This window comes from Cokeromyces recurvatus (genome assembly GCF_025118155.1).
Source record: "Cokeromyces recurvatus strain NRRL 2243 chromosome Unknown BX663scaffold_9, whole genome shotgun sequence".
In the NCBI taxonomy this organism is placed as follows: domain Eukaryota; kingdom Fungi; phylum Mucoromycota; class Mucoromycetes; order Mucorales; family Mucoraceae; genus Cokeromyces; species Cokeromyces recurvatus.
The window spans coordinates 144,099-157,508 of NW_026251395.1; the positions used below are offsets into that span (position 1 = coordinate 144,099).

General features: G+C 30.1%; 8 protein-coding genes across 8 annotated transcripts; 4 read left to right on the forward strand and 4 right to left on the reverse strand.

Annotated features, from left to right (window-relative positions):
- Nucleotides 1–13: 13 nt before the first annotated feature.
- On the forward strand, nt 14–864 carry BX663DRAFT_505430 (ribosomal protein S11). The gene is made up of 2 exons (XM_051527061.1): nt 14–177; nt 387–864. Exon 2 carries the CDS (start codon nt 392–394, stop codon nt 668–670), a length of 279 nt encoding a protein of 92 aa, XP_051383827.1. The 5' UTR covers nt 14–177; nt 387–391; the 3' UTR covers nt 671–864.
- On the forward strand, nt 15–194 carry BX663DRAFT_505431 (uncharacterized protein; the record flags this gene model as incomplete). The annotated part of the gene is made up of 1 exon (XM_051527062.1): nt 15–194. A coding segment is annotated over one exon (180 nt), but the record flags the coding sequence as incomplete, so codon positions are not given.
- On the forward strand, nt 865–1,378 carry BX663DRAFT_505433 (uncharacterized protein). The gene is made up of 4 exons (XM_051527063.1): nt 865–976; nt 1,052–1,059; nt 1,126–1,217; nt 1,275–1,378. The coding sequence occupies exons 1-4, from the start codon at nt 888–890 to the stop codon at nt 1,335–1,337; spliced, it is 252 nt and encodes an 83-aa protein (XP_051383829.1). The 5' UTR covers nt 865–887; the 3' UTR covers nt 1,338–1,378.
- On the reverse strand, nt 1,379–2,913 carry BX663DRAFT_505441 (uncharacterized protein). Its single transcript, XM_051527064.1, has 3 exons — nt 2,589–2,913; nt 2,493–2,530; nt 1,379–2,435 (listed from the first exon to the last, which is right to left on the reverse strand). The coding sequence occupies exons 1-3, from the start codon at nt 2,617–2,619 to the stop codon at nt 1,524–1,526; spliced, it is 981 nt and encodes a 326-aa protein (XP_051383830.1). The 5' UTR covers nt 2,620–2,913; the 3' UTR covers nt 1,379–1,523.
- Nucleotides 2,914–3,033: 120 nt separating this feature from the next.
- On the forward strand, nt 3,034–4,303 carry BX663DRAFT_346663 (cytochrome c oxidase assembly protein CtaG/Cox11-domain-containing protein). The gene is made up of 3 exons (XM_051522161.1): nt 3,034–3,116; nt 3,248–3,297; nt 3,363–4,303. Exon 3 carries the CDS (start codon nt 3,382–3,384, stop codon nt 4,078–4,080), a length of 699 nt encoding a protein of 232 aa, XP_051383831.1. The 5' UTR covers nt 3,034–3,116; nt 3,248–3,297; nt 3,363–3,381; the 3' UTR covers nt 4,081–4,303.
- On the reverse strand, nt 4,145–5,216 carry BX663DRAFT_505446 (uncharacterized protein). Its single transcript, XM_051527065.1, has 2 exons — nt 4,975–5,216; nt 4,145–4,904 (listed from the first exon to the last, which is right to left on the reverse strand). Exons 1-2 carry the CDS (start codon nt 5,143–5,145, stop codon nt 4,296–4,298), a joined length of 780 nt encoding a protein of 259 aa, XP_051383832.1. The 5' UTR covers nt 5,146–5,216; the 3' UTR covers nt 4,145–4,295.
- A 1,281-nt stretch (nt 5,217–6,497) lies between these two features.
- BX663DRAFT_505448 (uncharacterized protein) lies at nt 6,498–9,378 on the reverse strand. Its single transcript, XM_051527066.1, has 9 exons — nt 9,284–9,378; nt 9,100–9,194; nt 8,727–9,030; nt 8,257–8,655; nt 8,079–8,177; nt 7,881–8,025; nt 7,508–7,813; nt 7,349–7,454; nt 6,498–7,278 (listed from the first exon to the last, which is right to left on the reverse strand). The coding sequence occupies exons 1-9, from the start codon at nt 9,338–9,340 to the stop codon at nt 6,627–6,629; spliced, it is 2,163 nt and encodes a 720-aa protein (XP_051383833.1). The 5' UTR covers nt 9,341–9,378; the 3' UTR covers nt 6,498–6,626.
- A 587-nt stretch (nt 9,379–9,965) lies between these two features.
- BX663DRAFT_505457 (uncharacterized protein) lies at nt 9,966–13,304 on the reverse strand. The gene is made up of 13 exons (XM_051527067.1): nt 13,098–13,304; nt 13,020–13,028; nt 12,848–12,939; nt 12,751–12,784; nt 12,482–12,648; nt 12,209–12,427; nt 12,011–12,138; nt 11,755–11,934; nt 11,560–11,680; nt 11,029–11,492; nt 10,865–10,954; nt 10,455–10,802; nt 9,966–10,396 (listed from the first exon to the last, which is right to left on the reverse strand). The coding sequence occupies exons 1-13, from the start codon at nt 13,247–13,249 to the stop codon at nt 10,388–10,390; spliced, it is 2,013 nt and encodes a 670-aa protein (XP_051383834.1). The 5' UTR covers nt 13,250–13,304; the 3' UTR covers nt 9,966–10,387.
- Between the last annotated feature and the right edge of the window lie 106 nt (nt 13,305–13,410).

The window sequence follows — 13,410 nt, forward strand, 5'->3', positions numbered from 1 at the left end:
ATATTATAAAATAGTCCAAGAAGGCTGCTCCCAAGACTGTTGAAAAGGTCACCCTTGGCCCTCAAGTTCGTGAAGGTGAACTTGTTTTTGGTGTTGCTCACATCTTTGCTTCTTTCAACGATACCTTTGTTCATGTCACTGATCTTTCTGGACGTGAAACTATTGCCCGTGTTACTGGTAAGTTATTTTACTAAATAATAACTATAAAAAGAAGGACGCCACTTTTTTTATTTTATTTTTTTTTTGTTACATGACAAAAAGAAAAAAAAAAGTCGAGCGGCGTGTGTTTTTTTTGAGAAAGAATGGTTTACTAAAAGAAAAACACATCCCCCTCCGTGTTCCTTTGAATGTTTTTTTTTTTATTTTCTCCCTCCCAAATAAAATAGGTGGTATGCAAGTTAAGGCTGATCGTGATGAGTCTTCACCTTATGCTGCCATGTTGGCCGCTCAACAAGTTGCAGCTAAATGTAAGGAATTGGGTATTAATGCCTTGCATATTAAGTTGAGAGCCACTGGTGGTACTGGTACCAAGACACCTGGTCCTGGTGGTCAAGCTGCTCTTCGTGCTCTTGCCCGTGCTGGCATGAGAATTGGTCGTATTGAAGACGTTACCCCCATTCCTACTGACTCTACTCGTAGAAAGGGTGGTCGTCGTGGTCGTCGTCTTTAAACGATTTATCCTTTATCTTTTTCTTCATTTATTTTCATCATGTATTAAAATAAATGTTTATTTGTAAATATAAAATACCATTTAATCATATATAATAAAGGCACGTGAGAAGGAATGAATAATGTCACACGCTTCGTATGCAGCATATAAAAAGGAGTTGTTATGATTTTCCTTTCCTTTCCTTTCTTTTTTTCTTTTTATTTCATTTTATAAGAATATGCGTTCAGTTGTTCAATTTTTTCGTTCACATCCTGATTTAACACCTCTTCTTATCATTACTGGCTTTGGATGTACGGCTGCATTAAGGTAAGAAAAAGAAGAGGTAATACAAACATTTAGAAAAAAAGGAACTCATCACCAATGCATGTAATCTTCTTCTAGTTTTCCACGTAAAGAATAAATAAATAGCAGCAGTAGTAGTTTATTTTTTTTTTATACTAAATTATGATTTTTAGTTTATTTGCTTAGAACACATCCTGAAATACAAATTGATAAAAAGAATAATCCTTATCCCTGGAGACATGTTAAACAACATGAAAATATTAAGGTATACACATCTTTACTTTCTTAAGCCCTTTCTTTTGTTAACTCTACTTTATTTAAGCTTATTAATGCTACTCCTGATTTTTATGAATCACGTAAAAATATTAAATATCCTGAATATTAAACATTTTTTTTTATAATAAAAATAACAATTTAAACAAAACTATTCTCCTTAAAATAAAGAAATACAATAAAAATAAGAAAAAAAAAGTTGTTGTACAATTAAGCGGACTACGAAATACAATCGGATTGCATAAATAATAGTGTGTTCGGCTTTTATAGATCCGATCATTCTTCTTCTATCATCAATTTAATCCAAGTCTTCTGTATAATTGGCAGGGAAAAAGCCTCGTTTATTTCCAATTTCACCTTCCCACCAACTTTCTCTATTATCTAATCGCTTTGTAACAATAATATGATCACCTGTTTGAAATGAAAGATCAGAGGATTGATCACTGTGGTAGTCATATTTAGCTACTACGACTGTCATGTCGTTATGATGAATAGGTTGTGATGTTGATTCCTTCAAATCATTTCCATAAAAAGGATTCGTATGTGTAGTAGAAGAAGATGGCTCATTGTAAGTTGTCTTGGAATCTATTCTATGTGGAGGCAGAGTATTAGTATTAGATGGCTGATAAGGGGGTGGAGGATCCTCATATTCCTCTTCTGAAGCTTTTGGTTGTTGATGAGCATGATTTGAACCTTCTATATTTGAAGTAGAGGTAGTAGATGGAGCATATGGCATTCGATTGTCTAAACTGGATGTGATCGAAGATGTTTCAGGACTGGCATATTTAGACTTTGTAGGAGCAAAAGGTAAACCAGGTCGAGGTCCAGCTCCTAAAGAATTCAAAATTTCATAAAGTCGAGCAGCATCCTCTACAGGTGGAACAGCACCTGTTAAAATCTCACGTGCTGAAATGGGTCGACCATAATAGGCCTGATTTGTATTCACCCGTTCAGAGATCTTAGATCCCTCAAGGGAATATCCAAAATAAAGTCCCTTAGAAGAACAATAAGAGTATGTAGCAGCAATATGGCTTGAGTTAGATGCTGAAGCTGAAATATCCGCTGCACGACCAAAAGGTCCAGCTGCTAAAGAAACTCCTATACCTAATTGAAGTTGTCCTCCTCCATCAAAAAATGCTTTTACTGCTGCTCGATAATTCATGACAATAATAGAATCAATCACTTCCCCACCTATTTGCTGTCCAACACCCTTTAAGAAAAAAAAAAGTTAATATATATTATGCAAAAAAAAAAAAAAAAAAATTACAAATGACGACATAGATACGCCAGAAGGAGCAGACCAACCTATAATAATATAATACTAAGTAAATTAAATAAATAAATTAGAATAAGATACTCTTACTGCCATCTGGGAGTCTACAACAAATGTTCATTTATAATTTTAAACACATTGTATAAATAATACATTGTCTTTATTTTCTTGTCTTTACCTTGCTATAATAATACCAGTTCCATTCTTTGCCGAAAGCCATAATCCAATTCTCGTTAATCGAATAAATAGAATTCCATGGGCATTTTTAAGAACACTTGAGGGAATAAGCATCTTGACATCTCGACCTTTTTTTGGATTTGTAAATAATTCCAATATTTGTACTGCACGTTGAATGTCTCCTTTTAATTCCTCTGGGCTTCTCTGTGGCATAGTAAATTATATGTAAAAAGATAAATAAGAGAAAGAGAGAGATAATATAATAATTTTTCGGTAAGTGACTTTTTTTTTTTTTTTTTTTTTTTTTTTTTTTTTTTTTTTTTAATACCATCGATAAGCTTTTCTTCTTTCTAAAGACGAAATAACTACGAAAGAGAAGAAAAAAAAAATTATATACTTCTTGGCGACATGTATTGAAACAAGAAACTAGAGAAATGAAAAGTAAAAAAAAAAAAAAAATCAATTGAATTTATACATAAAATATGTTTATTAAAACAACGGATAAAAAACTGTAAATGTAATTTTTTGAGCTACTTAATTTTTTTTTTTATATTACATAATGTGCTGCAAAGGGATGACATACACAACAATGGCTGCTTTTGAATGCTAATTTAAAACAGTGGTCCCTTATTTTTTTTATTTTATTTTATTTATTTTATTCTTTTCCAACAGTTATTATTCTTATAGTTAAATAATCCATGTAATCATGTTTCGAAATGTGTTACGATCACTAAATACACCAATATATCGACATTCAGCAAAGAATATATACAGACAAAAGCCTTGTTCAAAACAACAACGACATTGGTATGCAACTATCCAAGATTCACCTAAACGAGATAATCTGTCAGGCGCCATGTACACTGCTTCCATTTTCATTGTCATGTTAGGCATGTCTTATGCTGCTGTTCCTCTCTATCGACTCTTTTGCTCAGCTACTGGGTATAGTGGAACCCCTGTCGTTGACAGCGCACGGTTCAGCCCTGACCGTCTTATTCCTCGAGATACACGCAAACGTATCCGTATTACCTTTGAGTCCAATACATCGGATGCGCTACCGTGGTCGTTTAAACCTGAGGTGCGTGAAATCTATGTTGTGCCTGGTGAAACCGCGCTTACGTTTTATAAAGCTAAATCTAAGGCTAAAGAAGATGTGATAGGTATCGCAACGTATAACGTGACGCCTTATCGAGCTGGTTCTTACTTTAACAAAATTCAATGCTTTTGCTTTGAGGAACAAAAGCTAAGACCAGGGGAAGAGGTTGATATGCCTGTCTTTTTCTTTATTGATCCTGATTTTATGGATGATCCCCTTATGAAGGATGTCAATACCATCACGTTAAATTATACTTTTTTTAATTCAAAATATGCAAAAGGATTAAGTCCTGTTCAGCCTGCCAGCTAATGCATCGTATGTGTACAGTTTATTATCAATTATAAATAAAATACAAGTTCAAAAAAAAAAAAATCTCAAGAATAAATAAAACTTTAATTAGTCAATTATGGGATATTAAATGATTAGCTTTTCAATAGTAAGGAAAGTGCGTGTGTGTGTGTGTGTATTATATATAGTAACTCTATTTTCTTTTCTTTTTTTTAAACAATGAATATGATTAGCTTTTACTTTTTTCTAAATTTTGATAGTTTTGTTATGCAAGTAGTGTCTTGTAGAAAATCGTCTTTTTCTGAAGATGATAGAGACTGAAACCTAGATCCTAACGAGTCTCTCGATCTATGATTTTTTATTAACAGTATGGGTGGTGGTGTTGATGATGAATGATTAGAACGAATCGATAATGATGAAACAGACGAATTTGTAGTAAAGACAAAGGACTGTGGACTTGAAGGTAATGAATCTGACTCTTCATTATATTTTAAAGATGAGGATAGTAAAGTCTCAGGAACATGATGTTTGTGTAATGATGAGTGTTTGTCAGGTAATTTAAGTCGATCAAGCCACTTATCTAATACACTACTACTATTATGAATTAAATGTGATAAATAACGATCTTCAAGAGAGTTAATCCACATACGATATTCAATAGCATCAGCCGCTTGCAAAAAGTAATCAGGCCAATTATACTTGGTTGTATCGTCTGACACTAGACAGAAAATAGTTTGTTTCCTTTGTGGTTGCTTCTGATTTAATAAAGAAGTAAGAGAATGCGAGTTTAATACTAGATTATAATGATCCAATGTAATTACTGCTAAAGCACGACTTGTATCGCTCTACACATGTAAAAAGGGAAATGACAATTAAAGACTCTCGATATTATATTCTTCTTTCTTATATACCTACTTTGCTTTTATAATATCGAATTTCTTTCTCATAAAGAATAAAATATCGCTTTAACCAAGCCTTACATTTTCCATGCTTTTGTTTCATTAAATAGCCTTCAAATAATATTGTGGATGGTGGAAAAGTTTTAACTGCAACTTTTACACTAGGTATCGATTTATTATTAAGCATATATTGTTTACGATTTTAATAGAAAAAAAAAAAAGAAAGTAATAAGAAATACATATATATTTATATACAAGAGAGATACATAGATAGAACACTTATACCTGATGTATTAACCTATATATAATATTTGTCCTACAATTATTACAGAAATATTACTGTACTACAAAACTAATGGGGGGAAATCTTAATTACGAACTTTTTTTATTCAAATCTGAAATTGTTTCTCAAACCTGCCGCAGGTACTGTTATAGTTCTAATTTTGGTATTTTCCTTGTTTAGTAATTATTTCATTTCCATAATCAGTAAGACCATTCTCGTATTATATCCATGAAAAAAAAAAACTAAAGACATTTGTAGTATATGCAACTAATAACTTTAAAATTCAAGGTAGAAATAAATGAATTATCTCATCCTTCTATCAAAGATGAAGAGAAATCTATCTATTATTTCCTCTTTGCCCCATTCAACTTTTTTTTTTTTTTTTTTTTTTTTTTTTCGTGTAGCAATCATATTTAATTATCACCTGCACACTTCAGACATAGTATGTTGTAACGTTAGAGAAGTTTCTTTAAATGAACAAATGAGAGCGCGATTGATTTCCGTTTATTAATATAGTAAATGGTACCAACAAGCTTATACATATCCCCTTCTTATACTTCTTTCAACCTCTCTCTATAACAGATAATTATTCAGTTAGGAACAGAGGAAAAGTAGAATAATGATGAAGGCTTATTTTATAACCAACTATGAGTTGATAGGGTAGTAGAAGATTCGATAATAGTATTCTTGTAGAGTAGAATACAGATACACTCGTTTCATATCTCCCTTTTATAACATTTAATGATAAGTTTTTTATTATTTAATTATATAGATAACTTGAAGATGAGGATGAAACGTGTTCTCTCTCTCTCTCTCTCTGTCTCTCCCCTTTCTTTCTTTAACTGTGACTAGTTGTAGTCATTTTATATAATGAGTCATTATCAAAATAGTGAGCAATAATAGGCAAGAAATTATAATTCTATTGCATCTACACAGTAATAATAAATGAGTGTATAAAGGTAGAGGTTGGATATAAACTAGTCATGATGCTTTATTTGTTTAGGAAGAAGAAAAAGTAATCATGAATGAATTCAAGATGGTAGAGAGTCATTGCTTGTCAGAAGAAAAAAGTAAAGTTTATAAAGAAGGTAGCACTTGTGTATTTCTGTGGTAGATCTTACATCTCATATCAGTTATTTAATCACAGATGAAGGGTGTGAAAATAGAAACAACTAACTCGTTTTATGGGGGAGGGAGGGGAGGGGTCACAAGTCTGAAAAGAATATAGCTTTGACTTTTAAAGAAGTTGTGTGTCTGGGGGGGGGTGAAGTAAACCTATATTTAGTTATTAATTCTTGGCTTCTTCCTAAATTTTCTCCTTAATATCAAATGTTACACATATATTTTTCAGCCATCATCTCAAGTCTTTATTTATTTATATTATTTTATAATTCATCCGAGTGTTGATCTAATAATGAATAGTCTAAGTTTGCTTGATATTGTTTACTACTCTCAGAGACTAATTTGACTTCAACTTGCTTTCTAAGAAGAGAATCTTGACGTGGTGGCAATAGATGTCGATTCTCATTATTTTCCTTTTGTTTTATTTTATTTTCTAATAATTCTGTGTCTGATTGTTGTTGTACTACTACTAAATGATGCGTATCGGTTGCATCACTATTACCTACTCTATTCCGTGCTGATGGAGAAAACGTATTAGGTACTGTTCCAATCAATGTCGTTAACTTTGGTGGATAGTTTAAAGGAGAACTCATGGGTTGAGTTAATAACATTGAATTAGTTTGTTGAGCTGGCATCAAATAAAGTAAATTGCTTCGAGAATATTGGGAAAATGGACTTTGACCATTCAAAGCTTGATTCAGTTTGGGTTCATTTATACGACGTGCAAAGTCCTCTGCCTTTGGGAAAATAAGGTCATGATAAAGAAGGAGGTCCCCAAAGAGATCATCAGGTGACCATTCATTATTCAAATGAAGACTTTCATCCGTCTGATTATAGTCGTGAAATATGACAGGTGTAAAAATCATTGCCAAGTTTGAAATATTCATTTTATTGGCTTGATTATGTGCATTTACTCTATGTATTTAAAACAACATTATATAATTTAGCATGATATGTATATAAATATAAATATATATGTATTTACTTTGATAAATGGCGTATAATACAATGTAATGTACTTCGATGTGCCAATGATAAATTGGATAATTTAGTTTCTAATAAGTTGAATTTCTGAGCTTGTGGCATATTCTCTAAATAAGAATTGAATTAATATGTACAGTGTTGATAATAAACAGTATTTTACTATTATAAGCGGATCGAGTTTGAACATTAAAATCAAACAAAGGTCTTTTTAGTTCACGAATATACATCTTTAATACAGTAGCAATTGTAAAGACATCAAAGTTGTCTAAATTTACTTTTTCTTCGTCCAGTTCAAATTGATGCTTGAGCTGATCTATATTGGCTTGTCTACCTGAGATTCTATAAATACCTTCCTTTTGTAATCCACCCATAGCTTCAATAGCATCAATACATTTTGTTACAAGCAAAGGAACAGCTCGACTATGTTCAACTGCGTATGCTTCTAATGAACCACCAAATAAAACCTCTATATAAAATGATGGTTATAAAAAAAAATAAGAATAATTTTTTTTTCTTTAATAAAGAAACTTTACCTTTACATTTTCCTTCCATATAATAGTTCTCATAACGAACAGGAGCTGGCTTAATATAACCTAGTGATTGATAATGTAAAGAAAAGAGTTGTGCATCTTTTAAGCTATCGATACTTGTTGCTGCTTCTAATGAATTGCGCGAAATCTATTAAGAACAAATTAATATATAGTTTCATTTATTTTTATTTAGCTTCTCACATTCATTTCCATTTGTAACGTATCTAGTTCAGAGTGAAGTATATTAATTAAAGTTGTCTTTACAGTCTCTGTCTTTCTTTGAATCGTATTTTGAAGTTGCTATATATTTGTAAAACAAAACAAAAAAGCGAATAAGCGAGATATCCTATAGATTTTTTTTTTTTTTTTTTTTTTTTACTTTGTTAACTTCATCCATAGTTTTTGTTTGTTTCTTTCTCAAGTGTTCCAACATTAGAATACCATCCCTGTATTCATTATCAGCATCCGTAATGTCCTTTTTCATTCTTGTGACCTTCGTCATCTGTTTGCTTTGATCCAAAGGTGTTCTTGTTCTCATTTGAGATATTAAACCTGCCATACCCTTTTTATTAGTAGGTGATTGATCACTTATGCTATTAGAATCTGACAATAAACCATCTCGATTGTTATAATCTCCTGACAATCTAAAATTATTTGCAGTTAACTCCAGCGAGTTTCTATTTGCTGCATTATTCATCAAATCTAATTGCTGTTGTTCTTGCCAATTATTTTGGGTTACTTTCAAGTCTTCACATTTGTGTACATATGCCTTTTGAAGCTGAATATTTGTATGTGAGTAAAAAAAAAAATAGGCTATCATGGATACTTGTGTAAAAAAAAAAAAAATACCTTGGCAATATCACGTCGTCGAAAAGTAATATAATTATTATTTGCATCATAAAGTTTGCTTTTATTAGTCTTTCTATTTTGTTCTTCAATTTCCTTTTGTTTTATCAAAACATCAATTTCTAGTTTTATGGTATCCTTTAATCTTTGTCGACTTTCAATAATATCATTAATTGTAGCCTCATAAAATTTGACGGCTGTCTGGAATGAAGATTGCGGTGCCTCATGATGACGGTCTGCATCATTAAAACTAGCTAACTTTTTCACTTTCTGTAATGAATTCAAGTAACTTTCTTCGGCTAAAAGACTAATAATAAATGTTATTAAATAAAAAAAAAATAAAGGAGAGTGATGCACATATATAAATATACCTTACCGAGCATGAAACATTTGAATAATGTTTTCTAAATCGTTAATGCCATACTTGAATGACATGTTAATAAATTCATATTGTTTCTCAATGGACAAAATCTAGTAAATGTTAATTTCATGAATTGAAATGAAAATGTGAATATTTTAGAAAACAAAAAAGGTAAATAAGTGAATAGTCTTAAATATACTTCATCATCGTTTTGGTTAGGTAATTGAGATGGGCTTCTTCCTCGACCTCGATTCATAATAATAATAATAATAAATAGGTAAGAGAAAAGGAAATAATAATAATAATAATAAAAAGATGTTTTTAGTTTTGTCCCTTTTTAGTAATGATAGGTCATCTTCTTATTAGTGACCGCCACGATTTTATATTATTATGGTCTATAAATACATATTTTTATAACTATATAGTATTCATAACACACTTATTCTAAGCAGGTTAAATATTTAGGCTTTCATATGCTTGCATGTATATTATTCATTATAGCTTTAAAATGTTGATTTTCTTTTATGTCTTTCTTTTCTCTTTCTTTCTTCAGCCCTATTTCTTTTTTTTTTTCTTTTTTCTAGCTTTTTGTACAACACGAAAAATAAAACAAAACATAATATAATCACCATATAAAATTATAAATAATAATATGTATAACTTAACATATAGTACGTCTGTATATATATAATATAAAAATATATAACAATCTAGTAAAGTAATATTATTCCTTATGATAGCAGTTCTGGTATATATTTCATAAATAAGTATACCTATTTTGCTACTATCTATTGTTTTAGTGCTTAATAATTTGTTACATGATTTTTTGGTTCCTGAATAAATAAAATTAAAAGCCAGTTTCTCAATTACATAATACAAGATTATTTTAACAAAAAATTTTATTTATTCCTTATTTGCTCTACAGGTGCAGCTTCTTCGTCTGGAGCCTTTCTTTTTCTTTCATTATTTTCATTGTCTTTTTTTGACATACTTCTATTCTTACGTTTTCTAGGAGTCCTCACAGGAGCAAAATCATCATCTTCATTGTTTTCCTGTTCTGTATCATCTGGTGCTTCTTTCGATTTCCCAGAATTTCTCTTAGTTGTGCGTTTTGTTTTAGGCTTCTTTGATGTCACATTATTATTATTATTATTATTGTCAGTATTACTTGTATCTTGATTTATTTCATTGATTTCTTGATTGTCACTTGGCTTTTCAGCTCTTTTATTATTACGTCTTGAAGGTCTCTTTGCTGTCTCTACAGTATTTTCATTCTCTGATAGCTCAGACATTTTCTCTGGTGTTAACCAGTCTTGTAATGTTGCTTTAATGTTCTTATTACTATTTTTCCTAGTAACCACTTTCTTTGCTAGGTCTACTACTTCATCCTTATTTACCGAATCATTCTCATTCTCATTTTCATCATTATCCGATTTATCTTGTTCCTCGGCTTTCTTATTACTACTTTTCATGGTGACTCTTTTTGCTAGCTCTATTGTATCATCCTGCTCAATTTCTTCATCTTTAGATCCATCTCCTTCTTCTGTTATCAACTCTTTTTCATTATTATGTTTAGGTCTTTTCAAAGATTCTATCCCTCCTTCATGTTCCGTATTAACTCTTCTTTCTATTGTCTTTTCAGATCGTGAATTATCACTCATATTGTTACTATTTTCAACGGATTGTTTTAATTTAAATTTTAATTCAGCATTCGCATTCTATAATATATAAATGAATGAATGATTGAATAGATATATAATATATATTGTCCTAATATTACCCTTAGATCTATATTCTTTAGATGCAAATCTTTCAAATTTTGTCGAAGTTTATCTACCACTTCAGGGTTATAATTTGCCCTTTCTGTTTCCTACCATCGTAATATCCAAAATTTTATTATTGTTATTATTATACATGATTTATTCTATCTATAAGAACACTTACCCTTACTAAATTAATATCTTCTTCAAACACTTGCTTTAATCGACTAATCTCCTTTTCATACTTTCGTTCAACTTGTTTAATTTTCCTTTGAAATTCGCTATACATCTGATTAAATTTTTCTTCGTATTTTGCTTTATAATTTTGTTTAATATCACGTTCAAATCGATGAGCATCGCTATTCAACATCATGAGTTGCTGCTGTTCTTGTTGTCGTAATTGTACTTGAGTTAATTTTTCCTGTTCAAGTCGATAGATTTGTAATTGACGATCATCAAGCTCACGTTGAAGTTTGGTGACTTTAGTTTGTGATTCCTCATAAGATCGTTTTGTGGCTACAAGTTGGGATTTTAAGGCAATCATATCATTGTTCATAAAGGATTGTCGTTTTTCTGCTTCTCGTTTGAGACTTAATTCAAGTTCCTGTATCTTGAATTGTTGTAGACTAGAAGCTGTTTGTTCATAAGCTTTATATAACCCAAATGTTATGTATAAGTAAGGTAATGCTGTAGATATTTCCTTATTCTACTTTACCTAGATTTTGTTTTAATTGTTGAATGATGGGTGACGTACGTTGTTGTAATTCACGGTATGTACATTCTAAATACTGAGCTTGGTCTTCTTTTATCTTTAAGCGCTCTTCCATATCTTTTTTCTAATACATAATGCATCAGTTTGTATGCATGCGTATATACACACTTTTTTTTTTTTTAATTAAATAAACTCTACCTCTTTTGTTAATTCAGTTACTGCTGTTTCTAATGTATCACATTTTACTTTTATTTTTTTGTATTCAATGGTCTGATAAACGGATGTATTTGGTAATAGACAAACTTTGATTTTATTTAATGATGCAGAAAGATCTAAGCAAGAAACTATATCTGATATGTATTTATCAACTACATACTCCTAAACAAAATAAAAAAGTATACATCCATACAAATTCAGTTTTCTCATGTTTTTTTTTTCCTTTTATTATACTTACATTAAAGTAAGCAAAAACGGTTAATGCATCATGTCCACACATATTTTTAGACAAGACATCTGTTAAAACATAAAAATCCGAATTTAAATGTACAGATTCACTTGAGTTAATCTTATTTATCAGCCCCACTATATAGATACAATACATGCAGAGAATATTAATGAATCTTTACTAAATGCATCTAATTCAATATATTACCCAAACTTGAATATGAATGGTAAAATGTATCATTAGGTAATGGTGGATGCAACATGTCTACAATCTGCAGTCGACTCTGTATAGACTTTGTTGTGTTTGTCAATTTGATATTTAAAATAAAAGGCAATTTTGATCCTCTTTTTAATTTATTCCAAATAGTGGGTATCTTTTCAACTCGTTTCATAAATGCATCTTGCCTTTTTTCGAAAAATGCGCTATCTTTTTTAATAAATAAGCATTTTTTTTTTGAAGAAAAAATATTCATGATCTTACTCGAAATTTCACGTTCTTTTCTAAAGTCATAGATATAATCATCTGTTATACCAAAATAAGAATATTCGATAAGAATTGTATTTGTGTTTTTTGAGATGGCTTCATTTAAGAGATTAAGAATTCTCTCAGTATCTGCTTTTCGTTGTTGATAAAGACTATTTGTATCTCTAATGAAAGAAAAAGAAGGTGGTTTAGTTTTTTTTTTTTTTTTTTTTTTTTTTTTTTTTTTTTTTTTTTTTTTTTTTTTTACTTTTTAGTTATTATATTACCCTGCACTTATTAATAAGCAAGTAGCATTATAACCTATAGTATATATTAGTATTAAAATGCCTTTTTTTTTTTACCATTATGACTATATGTTTTCACCTTTTAAAACAAGTTGTATTAATCGTTTTTGTTCTTGAATACTTGCTTCATTTAATTGTGGTGTAATACATTCCTTGACATTCCAAGAAAATCTAACAGAAAAAAAAAAAAAGTCAATGTTTAATAATGCCATATCATATTGCACATTTTCTGTTTCTTTGTTTACTCTTTATCTTTATCTATAAAATAATAATAATAATAATAATTAGAATTGTCATCGATCAAGTTTTTTTTTTTTTTTTTTCTTATGTTACCATTTAAAAACAGTTGAAATCTATCATGTACTGGACTGGCCATAAATTGCTGTTTTAAAGGATAGTTTGATGTGGTTGGTATCGTTCCTTCATTCTGTTCTTTGTTAGGAACTAAGCATACTATGGTTTCTATTGAACTAGTTTCCATTAATTGAAGAAGGAATAGGAGAAGGACGTGTAAGAAGAAGTAAGTAAAAAAAAAAAAAAAAAAAAAAAAAAAAAAAGATGGTGTGTGTACTTGAAATTTCAAACTTTTTTAATGTGAAATTAAAATCCAGAAGTCTTTATTTATAAATTCATACACATATT